The 14,318-nt window shown below is 36.6% G+C and overlaps 1 protein-coding gene across 4 annotated transcripts in view; it reads right to left on the bottom strand.

The window, feature by feature from the left end:
• r (carbamoyl-phosphate synthetase 2, aspartate transcarbamylase, and dihydroorotase rudimentary) overlaps positions 1–14,318 on the bottom strand; it is a 271,962-nt gene that overhangs the window by 33,171 nt on the left and 224,473 nt on the right. For all 4 annotated transcript variants that reach the window (XM_076473756.1, XM_076473755.1, XM_076473753.1 and 1 more), the window contains exon 39: positions 13,295–13,436. In XM_076473756.1, the coding sequence (XP_076329871.1) occupies positions 13,295–13,436 (142 nt within the window). The remainder of the gene's footprint in view (positions 1–13,294; positions 13,437–14,318) is intronic.

Here is a 14,318-nt window from a genome sequence, read left to right as displayed (position 1 = left end):
GAAATTAATTTCAGTTTTTGTAATCTAAAGTACACATATACACTTTTAAAAAACTATTTCACCACATGTTACAACATATGGACAACAATGAATCATCTGGAACTTCATGGCTATACTTGCCCATCCACAATTGAGGAAGATAAAAATTTAAACACACTTTAATTTGAAATCCTCAATTCCTCTTTAATCTCATGAAAAATGCTAACCTCAACTGCTGCTGATGACAATTCATTACATAAATCAATAATTGTTTTAGAACAACAAAACTGTCTTAACTGGAGTATAGCAAATATGTTTCTAAATCTTAAATTTGTGCCCTCTCATTCATTTATCAAGTGCCTTTATCTTACTCATTTCTTGGATAAACTCATAATCTTCAATAAGATCACCTTTATCCTTAATTCAAGTATAAATTAATAACTTTTTTGTTTAGTTTTTTAAGTGTCAGAACTCTGCTTCAATTTCAAGTACAGAAGCAATACTCCAATGTGCTTACATATCACTATATCCCTGGTTCCAAATTATATCAAATGTGTGATCCAAATTATGATAATGTATATTAACTACCATGCAATTATTTGTGTTATTATCATCTTTTGATCATAGAAAGCTACTTTTTAAAGCAAAACTGGAAACTAACTGAATCATAATTACAGCTAATCAAATTTATAATATTCCTAAACTGAAAATGTATATGCAAATAGATACTTACCTATTTCACACATAATAGTTTTTCTCATTCAGTGCTGCACTCTATATGCACAAATTGTTTACTCCCACTAGCCTTCATCCTTTCACCTATAACATGCAACTAAGCATGAAACAACTCTCCACTAATAGGAGTGCAAAATACCTTTCTGGCACACATGACTCCATCTATATTGTAGAACCTAATTTTCATTTTGAGATTAGGCAAAGAAGAACTAGAAGAGGGGAGGAAGAGTGGGAAGTACAAGTGGAAGTAAGAATCTATTGGAAATACATTTTGAATACAATACCTCTATTCACATAATAGGTAGAATTCCACACTGACATGGTGAAATGACTGGCACAAAATTTACCTAGATAAGCACACTTCAAAAAGCATTAGAAGAATGTCTAAGGCATAAGACATGATGAGGAATGTACCTGTGGGAGACCTCACCACATCTGAACCAGGTATACTCATTGCCCATTGTGAAAGTATGAATTACTAATTCAGGCAGAAAAGGGGCAGATCCAATACTCGATCGGACATGCCAAATGGTATAGAATGGTTAGAGCATACCAGACTGTAATCAGTGAGTCAACTCCAGACCAAAACCTGGTGGCATTGGGTATTAATCATCTGGTCTGAAGTAGTAATGGGTGTTTCTTCCATTTCACCTCTAGGCCTGAGACCAAATGAGTGTTGTGTATACTATGACTCAGCCCCCTCTCACTAATTTCCCTGTCCATCATCAGTTTTCACACAGGTGATGAGTTCTAGTAGTAACGTTCAGAAAAGATGTTGAGAGTTTCAGGATTGTAGAATGCGTTTAAGACAATAATAAATCCATTTTGGATGGTAAGTAAATAAATATTTTGCAGGTGGGAAATAGAGTTTAACTGATAATCTTGGCATGATGCCCAGCATTCCTCTAGATATCATATCAGTCAGGCTGGGTCCAACATCATCTGGGCTGGTGGTTTTACATGCCTTAATGGAAAAGGTCATGGTAGCAAGATACCAGTGGCTGGTTCTGGTGTATGCTTTGGACGAGACGTGAAACTCCAGCGTGTCATACCATGGGTCCAGGTGCCTTTGGATCTGGAGACCATGGAGGGTTTGTTTACATATAAAGCGATGGTCCTGTTTTGTAATTTAGCCATACTGATGATTATGCGAGAAGATGACTCCAGCAATAAGCATCAGCTAAGATGAACAATGACATTCAGGAAGATAGAAGGAGTATCAGTATGGTTAAAAGTAATAGGTTTAATTGTAAAGACCCTATTCTGTTGAGTAACAAATTTCAGTCCTTGGATTATGTAGACAAGGAACAATAGGAAGGAGGGAAAGCAAAAGCAGTAGAGAAGGATATGGATTATGAACATAAAGAGGTTATAATTGCAGGTGATTCCATGACATAGCATGTGGATAAAATAGTCTGTGGGGTAACTGGAAAGAAACATTAGATTATGCTACCCCGGGGGACAGGTGAAAGAATATTTGACAGAGCAAGAGATATTATGAAGCAGACTGGCAATCATGCAGTTTCTGTTATGCAAGTGGAGGCTAACAATATAGGGAAGAGTAAATCAGAGGAGCTAATTAATAAGTACAAGGATGAGCAAATTAACTGGTTGGACACGTGGGATGAGTTCAGTTGCAGGAGGGAACTTTTTAGAATGGATGGTTTACACTTAAGTAGGAAAGGGTCTAGCATGTTTGCAAGGGCTCTTAACTCGGCTATAAGGGAAGTTTAAACTAGGACGAGATAGTGGTGAGTGTAAAGATAAACTAAATGAAACACAATTGAGATGTGGAGAAAAGTTTTGTTTGTGAAGTCAGTACAAACGTAGTCACAAAAATAGGCTTAATTGTTAATATTTGTAAGGTCAGAAGTATACAGAGTACATATGAAGACTTTAAGCCACTGGTAAGAAAAGAAGATTTTGATATTATGAGAATAATGGAAACATGGTAAATTCAGATGATTTTGATGACAGAAATTTCTTTGCAATAAATGATTGTAGGTTATTTAATAGGGACAGAGTAGTAAAGAGAGAGGAAGGAGTCGCTCTATATGTAAAGTACGAGTTACATTCTCATGAAGTTGAGAATATGAAGAATAATGGCAAGAAGATTGAATTCATTTGGGTTTCTGTTAGTGGATATCAAGTGAAAAATCTTAGTAGGGATTTGTTACTGACCACCAGATGAAACTGGTGAAAACAGTGAGATTAAGATTTGAGCTACTAATAAAACCATAATTATAGTTGATTTCAGATGTATTGATTGGGAAATGCTTTAGTCAAACCATGAGGTAGAAAGGTTTCTGGAAAATTTTCAAGATGCATTTCTTCACCAATTGAATATACTAGAAATAATACTATTTCAGATTTATTGTCAATCTCTAATAGAGAAATGGTTGAGAAAGTGGCAGTTGGAGAACACCTAGGTACAGATGGTCATTGCTGTATTAAGTTTGTTTTTCTGGATATTGAAGATACTGAAATCAGGAATAATGATAATGGTGTAATGGTTGATCAATTTCTTAAGCCATCCAAGCAGTGTGCTGTTGCTAGTGGTAAAGCAAATAGGATTTTAGGTTTTATCCACAGATATATTGAATACAAGACAAAGGAGGATATAATTTTATTGCATATGTTTCTGAATTGGCCATATTTGGAAATACATCAATTATTGGAAAGGGTTCAGAGGAGGGTTACTGAAATTGTACCTGGAATGGATGGGTTGTCATATGAAAAGAGATTAAATTGTTTTCTCTTGAAAAAAAGAAGAGTTCGAGGGGATCTGATTGAAGTGTTTAAGATTGTAGAAGGAATTGATAATGTTTGCATCAACATTTTTCATAATTAACAGAGAGAATTGCAGAACTAGAGAACACAAATATAGATTTAAGCAAAATATAAGCTCTCTTCAGCTAAGACACTTTTATTTTTGAAATAAAATGAATATGTTATGGAATGGGTTGCTTTTCGATGTTGTGAAGGCAGTAAATTTGAGTGGTTTAATAGAAAACTTGATATATATATAAGGGTTAGTTTTAATTCTTTTTTATTTATTTATTTCATATTTTTAGTTTGGCTTGTAAGATGTGGCAGCTGAGATGAACCAAGAGGCCCATTGTTGTTCTTAAATATGTTGCATGTTAAGACAAGGAAGCAGAATGAAAAACAGCTTTTGTTTTGCCATCCCAATCAAGGCAAGTACACACACACCTAGTGCATAACTCACACCAGGCTAACTGAGAAATCAGCATCCACATGATAGTAGGAAGAGGTAATGCAACTGATGGTTCACTAAAATCCAAAACCAGGTGGCAATATGAATTTAATATCAAGTCTGCTGTATGACAAGTGCTCTCTGCTAATCATATATGAAGATGTATGTTGGATGATCTAGTTGTAATCTAACATCAGGCCTCCTGAAAACCAACATCCAGGTGACAGTAGGATAAGAGTCTCAGCTGAAAAAGGTGAACTACACTTTGGTGGATCATCTTCAGTCCAAAACTACAAGTACTTTAGGTCTGATCCACAGTAAAAGAATGATTCACTTAATCTACACTGACAGAACATCACTACCTGACTCTCAACTGAACAGGACTGAGCACACTCAGGAAAATGTTTCTATGGTCTACCACAACAGCAGCTACGAACTGTTAAGTGACAAGGAATTGAATGCTCTACTCAAAGTGAGGGGAAAAACATGGTGGGGAATCTGGAAGAACACAACATTGGAGAAAGTGCAATGGATGATTATAAAAACCTATTTTTAAAAGCAGGTAGGTCCCAATTTATTTAATAAAATCAGAGGGATGAATAGCTATCTGACACTGTTTAACTCATAATAGCCCATAATTTCAAATAGTCTAGGACAGACTAAATTACAAAGACAAAACACCCTAAGGAAACACACAAGCAGTCTTGTGAAATACCACATCTCAACAGTGATAATTACAGACTGAAGGTCATATAGTGCATATTTATAAACTAGAATACATGGACAGCCATCACATGCCACAGAACAGAATCCAACATGTAAAATAGTGAACCTAGAAATTAACAAAGAAATATATAAAACTTACCCACCCACAACTGAACCAAGGTGTGAAAGCTTTGTGTTTGTTTGTTTTTTAAATTTTGTGCAAAGCTATATGTGGGAAATATGAGCTAGGTTGAAGTACAGCAACAAGCAGTATTCAATATCCAGATGAGGAGGATATAGCTACAAGATAAGTGAAGATGAAGTTGGGTGGTGTGGTGCACATAATTTCCTCCAATGCACAATGGAAATGAGCAATCAGAGAGAGTGTGAGATGTCAGATCTGATGAGAAGACACCTGGAAAAGATGGTGGGAATTGGAAGACAAGAAGAATAAGCTCATCTGATAAGTTAGTGAATCCAACCTATAAGGGTGGTAGGGGAAACATCACAGTCAGGGGAAGAGTTTCAATGGACAAACAAATGGGAACCACAGAAAGAAGACATGCAGGAAATCTAACAAAGGAGAGCATGAACAGAACGCAGAAGACAGTTGAGATTACAGTTAGAATACAAATGGGAAGTGGCAGTTATAAAGATTGGTGTGAATGTGACATTAATTTCATGAGCCACCAATGTCTTGTGAGAAAAAAAACTGATCTAGATATAGGATGACATAGGTATGATGATAAAGGACAAAGGACACCACTAACTCAAGGATTTCCTAGAAGAGGAGTATCCCGCTGATTGCAGAATCACTGAAACACCAAAGGATCGAAGGAACACCCTGTTGGGGTGAATCATGTTGACGAAACAATGGATTTGTAATAAGATTCAGAGCACCTGAAACACAATATACAAATAGGCTTGTGTAATATGAGTGGGCCTAGGATAGGAGTTCTAATGTTCAAAAACAAAATGAATGTGAACAGGTGCCCCCTTGTTAATTGATATATAAAACAATGGTCGAATTGTTGAAATGGATCATGACCACTTTGTCTTGTATTAAATGTTGAAAATGATTCAGATTCCAGTGAATGATAACAAGCTGCCTTGACCCAAAGACCAACAACTGGTGATATCCTGGGTATCCATAATCATGTCCTAACAAATCAGAGAAGCATCCATATCGAGACCAAACAGTAGAGCATTGATTTAACAAACTCAATCTTCATGGACAAAATGAAGGTAACTTCTGGATGTTGGGGAAATAGAGATGTAGATGTAAACATCTGAGACAACCACCTTTGTCCTTCAAAGAGCCAGAGTAAATGCTCATTAAAAAAGTAAGGAAGGATTCCATGGTGAAATGAAGGTCACTGAAATGGCTGACATGGGGCAAAAATATATAACAGGAAGCTAGTTCCTGGTTTTCTTGAGAACTACAAACAACTTGGAATAGAATTCTGGAAAAGGATGAGTGACAGGTTCTACAGTGGCTTTGAAAAGAAGAGCCTGAATTACTTTGGAGAAAAAATGGCAAGAAACAGGATTCTGAGGAGAAGGAAATGTGATGGGATGTGGAGAAAATGATAGGAAACACCCAAGAATCTGAAGAGAAATCATCAAATCGGTGCACAAACTTGGCTAAACGTGCTCTAACCTTGCCAGAAACTACAGGATAGCCACCAGTAATGTTGGTGATAGGAAGTCTGGTGATAAGTGGTTTAACAGCTAGCTGCCAATGCCTAAAAAAAAGGAACAGGAGCAGGTAAACATTGCATTAGATAAGAGACCAAGGATGAAAAGGAGAAGTGTTAATTAGCAGCCTCCACCCTGGGTACAAAAGATTTCCACAAACTGTTCAACATAAAAATGGGGTCATATGCAGGTCCTGTAAATAAGATGTGAGTAGGCACACATTATTAAACATTATACCCATAAGCTCCCAACAATAGAGGAGCCAAGTATGAAGAGAAAATGCCAAGGAAGACAAGTGCACCAAGGTGAAATACATACAGGAGTGAGTATCCTCTGAAAACTCTGCAGAGAAGAAGTGGAGAGCTTTGAACAAGAGATGAATAGAGAAGTAATGCAGAAGGATGAAGATTGACAAATGGAAGCAGAAAAACTAGGAATAGAAAAATCTCACAGATGTATCAAAGTCAGAATATCACACCTGCATCAAAGACTCTAAAGTCTGAGAGTTGAGAGACGAAAAATCCAAATGAGGGTACACTGACATGTGTTTATACAAGGTACATGGGAGATGAGGCATGCTGACCCCAGATTATAACCGTGCTACAAACTGGTCAGCATGGAACCCAATATCTTGAGAGGGAGAGAAAACAAGATAGAAGAGAAAGGGGTAGAATATATGAGGGGAGGAGAGGAATCATAAGACACAGGGGATACAGAATACAGAGAAAAGGCAACACATCTGTGACACTATCTCTAGAATATAATGTCACAGATATCTGAAGATGGTATGGGGACATTCACAGGTATAATTTAGAATTGTACAGCAAAGGAAACAACTGAAAACAATATATAAATCTTTTGTCATCCTGTCTAAGTTCATCAAGAAAAGGAATACCAGGTCTGGGGTAAGATGACACCATAGGCTGCATAATGGACTCTATTACACAAATATTAAGACCAAGACCTCCTCAGCTAAAACTGTGGAGTCAGAAGCATGAGAAACTGCAGGTTGAGGTATGGTAGTAGTGGTGCTTTGAAGTTTGGGATTCATAATTCAACTAAGAGTGGATATAAAATGAGTATCCTACAGTAACTGGAGTATAAGTGTAGAAAAAACAAAAGCAGAAACAACAAAGTGTTTAATAAATTGAAAATAAAAATCTTAATCAGACCAAGAAAAATTTGAGCACACATGCACACTACAGTGCCAAATTGAGAAGTGAAGATTTGATTCTACAGTATAGACGGAAACAACTAAGCCAGGACGGTGAGTTGGACCCCTGTCGACAAAGGTTGTCACATTCTTACTTGCATGCTACAGTGAAGTATCAAGGTTACTGGCAAGCAAAACATTTGTGTATATAGAGGACAGCACTGAATGAGAAAAGTTATTATGTGATGGCACTGATAGTTTTCATAAATGTTTCCTGTAAGCAAAGACACAGGATGATAAGAATCAATCAGTCTTAATGTCATTCAGATTAGAATGGAAATCTTGACTGTTCCACTATATCAAAGTAGTCATTTTCACTAAGGTGGAGGAAAATTGGGCAGACACCCCTTCTGTTTTCAACCACACCACTTTTCTTTAATATAAAGAGGTCTATTGATCTCCTTGGATCCTGCCCTGAGTAAGTGGGCAGGTCTCTGTCAGTGAATGAAGATTCCAGTGACTGAGGGCATGAACAAATAATCGTTCTGCATCTCCAGGCTGAAGAAGTAGATGGTTGCAAACTGATGCCAGTAGCTGCAGCCAAAGGAAGTGGATCCAGGGAGACATCGGAAGAATTGATGAGAACAGAGATAGGAGTAGACATTGACTCATCAACTCTTTTAACCATGGAGGGCAAGAGACACTGCATAGAGTTGGAGAATGACTCTGTTGAAAGCACAGAAAGATCTGTCTGCACTCCCACTGTAGCAGTGAAATATGGTGCAGCAGTATATGTCTGATATGGAGTGGTGATGACAGTAACTTTTGAGCCTCATGGTAAGAAATATAGTTTACAGTTTTTAAACATTGGACATTTTTCTCCTCCACCCACTTTAGGTCAAAGAACCACGACAAGATGCCTTTGAAAGACTGAACTGCTGGCACTGAAAACATCAAAGAGGGATAGGAATATTTGGCCAGACCTTATAGTCCAAGTAATCTGCTTTGACAGTAACAGGTGGACATGGCAATGTAAACACCAAAATGGGAACATCTGTAGGCAGCATAATTCCATCTTTATGAGTGGAGATATGGCCCCTCTATTCCTTTATGAATGAAAAAGGGAGACATCTGCCATAAGGATTTCTCAGATAATGAATGAAGAATGAGACATCAAGGTTTGGAATCCGACTGTGATAGTGCCTGTGCAATGTTGTCATCCATGCGTGGTTGTTTTCCAAGTATCATTTTTCGTCTTTTTCAGTTTTATTGCTTTTTATGGAATGGGGTATCCATAATAAACAGAAGAAATTTCAGTGCCAACTTTCTCCACACACCATGGAGCCCTGTGAGGGGATGGACTACAATGTCAAACAAGGACACTGCAGCAACACTAAGGTTTTGTGAGCGCTATACAAAACACCAGCATCAGATACAATGTACACAACACTTGTTGAGAACATCCAACACTGATACTTGGTTGACCCTAACACAACAGGCCCAGCCTGTTGACCCTGGGAAGCTACCCCAAGGCTGTCCATCTACAGGAATTCATGGCCAAAGGATCCTCTCCTCCCCTTTACAGGTCCCTATGTGCAGTAAACATGTGGGTGGATGTTCATATCCTGAAGGAGGTAAATTGAAAGTACAGAATCTTCTCTGGGAGGTTCTCTAACCATGTACAGGAATCTAACTCGAGGGGTAATGTTTAGGAGTGTCAAAGTATGGATTTGTAGCTTGTTTTTTTCACTTTTTTTGCAATTACATTTTAACTTTAAGATCCCTATCTTGTTTCTGTATCTTTTTTAAGATCCATATCCTCCCTTTTTTAAATTAATAACTTTTAATAATTTTATATCCATATGATTCAGCTAATTTCTAATATTTCACACAGAATGCTATGGGGCAGGAATATTTCTAATATCTTGAATATACTGAAAAAACTCAGAGCAGTTCCATGAGTTACTGTTGTTTTTGAATTTCATGCAAAGCTACACGAGGGTTATTTGCACTCTTCGTCCATAATTTAGCAGTGTAAAACTAGAGGGAAGGCAGCTAGTCATCACCAGCCACTGCCAACTCTTGGGCTACTCTTTTACCAAGGAATAGTGGGATTGACCATCACATCATAATGCCCCCACTGCTGAAAAGGCAAGCATGTTTGGTTCAATGGGGATTCAAACCTGTGACCCTCAGCTTACGAGTCGAATGCCTTAACCCACCTGGCCATGCCAGGCCCCAGAGCAATTCCATGAGTTACTATGTCATGGCTGAAAAATCTTTACAGGTAGTTTTAATGTTATCAGTCAGCTGTTTGTCATAAAATTACCGAATTTTTAAACCAAATATCTTGCTTCCCTATAGTTTTATAAATCTTTCAACTTATTATTTGATTGAAGCTTCTTTGATATAAGGATAATATCCTAGATTTTCTTCGTTTCTTTCTTTTGTAAGTCAATAGGGTTTGACTTTTGTGTTCTTTTCATTTTAGAAACATATTTATGTTGAATTTCAACTCATTATCATAATTCATTAATGACAAATTTTATCTCATTGCTTTAAAATTAGCTTTTTAAAAATTAGAAAATAAAATTAACTTTCCACTCAAGATGTATGCACAAGTATGCATTTATCACTCTTTTCTCATTTGCAGTTCACAATAAACCTAAAATGTTATTATCATTAGTCTGCTCTGTCCTTCCTATTTGAACCTATACAATTCCAATTAATGTGTTTAAAATATTCCATAATAATTGTATCACTATTCTTACTAGTAACATTGTTATTATCTCACTAAACTCATCTGTCTGATCAGATGGTGTATACTAAAACTCCTGACTGATACTAATGTTATCTCTTGAATACCACTTTTTTGCATCTACAATCCCAAAAACATGTAGTTCATCTTTTATAGAAAAAAACAATAACACCCAATCTGTGTGTAAAAAAAGGTTTATGAAAGTTGGCATTTTCACACACTGAAAATGTATTTACAATATGTACTTACTTCCTATCACAAAATAGCTTTTCTCAACTAGCACTGCCCTCTATCAGTACTTTTTCAAAACAACCACTAGTCTTCCATCTCCTGCTTCTGTATATTAACTTGCAAATGATCATACAGCAGCTCTCCACCAATCTTATTACAGGGTGTTCGGAAAGTCACTATGCAGTTTTGTCTGTTAATAAATATATAAGTGCACAGTGCCTTTCCAAACACCCTATATAACCAGTGCTTTCTCCACATCTGTACTTATCAATTAATTTGAGATTGGTCAAAAAACCTACATTATATTCATCAGAAGTGGGGAAACTTGGTGGGAAATGTGAGAAAAGGCAAGTATCTATCAGAAATACATCTTCAGTGTAAGAATATTCTAACTTTCAATATGATATTTTACTTCTTTACACAAAATAGCTAGAATCCCACACTGAACTGGTGGAAGGCTGATAAGAAAAAGGTCCCCCTTTAGGAAGCACCCAAAGAAAATTCAATAGGTGTGAAACTAAAATTGAAAACATCACACCTCAGTGGGAAACCCCACCACATCTAATATAGGTATACTCTTCACTCTTCTATTACTTATTCATGAACATAAAAAGGAGGTAAAACATGAAGGAATCACAGAATATATATGACTCCTGAGTGGTTAAAGTATGATAGTCCCTAATGGTAGTTCAACCTCATCTAACAGCAGGAGGTATCTGGAAAGATACATCAGATTCACAGTAAATTGAGGATCACCTATCTATTCACCTCCAAACAGGAATTGGTAGCTTTCATTCCAAAATCTGTTTCCACATGCATGAATTTCCTACACAATAAAACCACATCTACCAGGAACCAACAACCAGAAGACATTAAGAAGGTGTAAAACCCTGGTGGGATGACATCTCTGGTCCAAAATCTGATGTAAATTGGTCTGGTGCTTCCATTCCATGAGAGGAGGAGGATATCTGACCACACACATGTGGGAAAATGTATGCCACATCCAGCTACAACCAATACCAGATATACTGAAAACTGACATTCAGCAGATGGCAGGAAGAGGTACTGCAAACCTGGGGTGCATCTCCAGTTCAAAACAAGATGGCAGTGGGTATTTGTCATCTAGTTCATCACAAGAGAAGGAATATTGGCAAACACACATATGAGGACTTACTTAACTATCTCCAAAAACACCAGGCCTACCAGGAATGTACATTCAGAGAATGATAGGCAAGAGGAACATCTCAACCTGAGGAGCAAACTGCAACAATAGATATTTGTAACATGGGGGAGTGCTCCAACCAAAACTTGGTGACATCTGGAATTGTACATCAGCTCTTCAGTTAAAAAGGGCATCATGCAATCCACACATGCTACTAATTGTGACTAGGCCATCTCCAGAATATGGTAGGAAAAAGGAATTCCACAGTAGGTAAAACAACAGGTCAGATATATAAACAAGAATATGGCATAGTACTACAACCAAAACCTGGTAGCATCTAGAACTGTCCACTGCCAATGACACTTGCAGAATTTCACTCCCTACTCTCAGCTGAACTGAGTGGCATGATTTATTGCTCAGGATAACAGGCTTCCATGGTTCATCCCACCAGCAATTATGAATGGTATGAATTCCCATACAACACTAGAAGAAAGGGGGGAAACACATTGGAAAGTCCAGAGAACTGCATTATCAGAGACAGTGCAATGGGTGACTGCAAAACTATTTTGAAATATAAAGTTACCACATCAATGGAGTCAATCAACCAAAATCTGGCACATTTGGAATTGTACATCATGTCCACAAAGTCTTAATGCCATAGAACATTACAGATGGGAAGCAATCTCGTGACAGTCCATGAATGTAGAGTTTGGGAGGAAAATATTTATAAAGTAAACAAAACTACTACAGAGAATTTCTAGCAGTCTTATGGGATATCCCATTACTACAGTGTGCATAAATCAAACCTGCAACATAATGGTTTAGCCAAAGGTAACAATAAAATGGAAACACAAAACCAACACTTGACAATGTCAGGTACATGGTAGAAAGGGCTATAATATAACTAACATCTAGCATGGTCACATGATAGGCAGAGTGGATTTTCAAAAACAAGAAAAAAACAACAACCTAGTCAGACATAATTTGCCACAAAGTGGAATCCCCAGTATACTAACGAAACAGGGCTCTGAAAAAGTAAGAAGCATATTAAAATAATAATAACAATTAAACCAGTAATATAACACAAAATATCAACAAGTCTATGAGGAAAACCAACACATCTGTACAGTACTATTGCCAATCAAGAAGTGATGAAGATGTAAAGAGAGTGCTGGTTACAATAACTCCTATTGAAACTACTCCAGTTTCATGCTACTCATGTGGAGGGCCACTGGATGGTCATTTACATATAGATATCTAGAAGTGGGGTGTGGAATGTTAATGATGTACTTTGAAAATTTGTGCTATCAGAAGACAGTTCTAGTTGAGGAAAGCTATTTTGTGAAAGGAGATAAGATATCATACTAAAAAAAGAAAACATTAAGCAAGACATATTCTGGAACAAGTGGTAAATTATCAGATTAACAACTTTAAATACGACATTCACATACTAAAGTAAAAATTCATCTTAAAAATCTATTCAAACAAGTTATCAATACTGATTAACTAATTAGGTTTAGAAAATTATGTCACTATCGATAATTGGCTGGAATTGTGTGGATTCATATTTTTACTTTTCTTTATTTAATATTTAAAGAAAAACTTGTGTATGGTGACAACTAGAAACAGAAAATATTTCTTTCATGAAATAGCTACCTTCTAGTGATTCTCCTTTCTGTACGGAAGAAGTAGCAGCTTCCATATGGACTACCTGGCCCCCAAGTCGTTGCATTGCTGCAGTAAAAGAGCAGCTAGTTCGGGTGCTAACTTCATAAAACACAGAGGCAAGAACTTTTCCCTGAAATTTAATAATAGAATTTCAGAGCCTGATTTCTATGATATATAGCCTTAAACAAACTAGCTTAACAGAATTATTGTTTATGAAGTAGTTTTAAATACAGTTAAAGTTAATACAGCACAGCTTCATAAAGTTATTACAACAGAGCTTCATAGAGTTAAGGTTTATAGAGCAGAGATTCACAGTTAATTTTTCTACAGCAGAGATTCATAGAGTAAAGGTTAATACAGAAAACCTTCACAGAATTAAGGTTTATAAAGCAGGGATTAACAGAGTTAGGATTAACACAGAAGAACTTCAATGGGTTGAGGTTTATTCAGCAGAGATCCAAAGAGTTAATTTTTCTACAGCAGAGCTTTGTAGAGTTATGGGTTATACATCAGAGTTTCATACAAATAATGTAATGGGCATGTTTGCTCTACACTGTTCCTTAAAACTTCAATCTCTATGATTCTTCGACACTGTTCCTTGAAAACAGCAATGCACATAGTTTCTACAACCTAAGTGTGCAAAATGTTCTTCTCTATTTCTTAAAACCTCAATAGACATGAATGGTACTTGTTGTTCCATACAACCTCTGTATGCATTATTATTTTGTACTGCTCCTTAAAACAACTATGGTGAGCATGATTGTTCTACATTGTTTCTTAGAACATAGATAATGTGTGATTGCTCTACACTGTTCCTTAAAACCTCAATGTGCATGATTGTTATGCAATGTTCTTCAGAACCTAAGTGTACATGACTGGTTTATACTTCTCCTTATAATCTTAATGAGCATAATTGTTCTACATTGTTACTTATAACTCAGTGTGTATAATTGTTCTGTGTTGTTCTATTTTTTTCTTTAAAACCTCAATGTGCATGATTATTCTACACTGT

This window comes from Tachypleus tridentatus, chromosome 12 (genome assembly GCF_004210375.1).
Source record: "Tachypleus tridentatus isolate NWPU-2018 chromosome 12, ASM421037v1, whole genome shotgun sequence".
NCBI lineage: Eukaryota > Metazoa > Arthropoda > Merostomata > Xiphosura > Limulidae > Tachypleus > Tachypleus tridentatus.
This window is presented reverse-complemented; position numbering and strand designations above follow the sequence as displayed.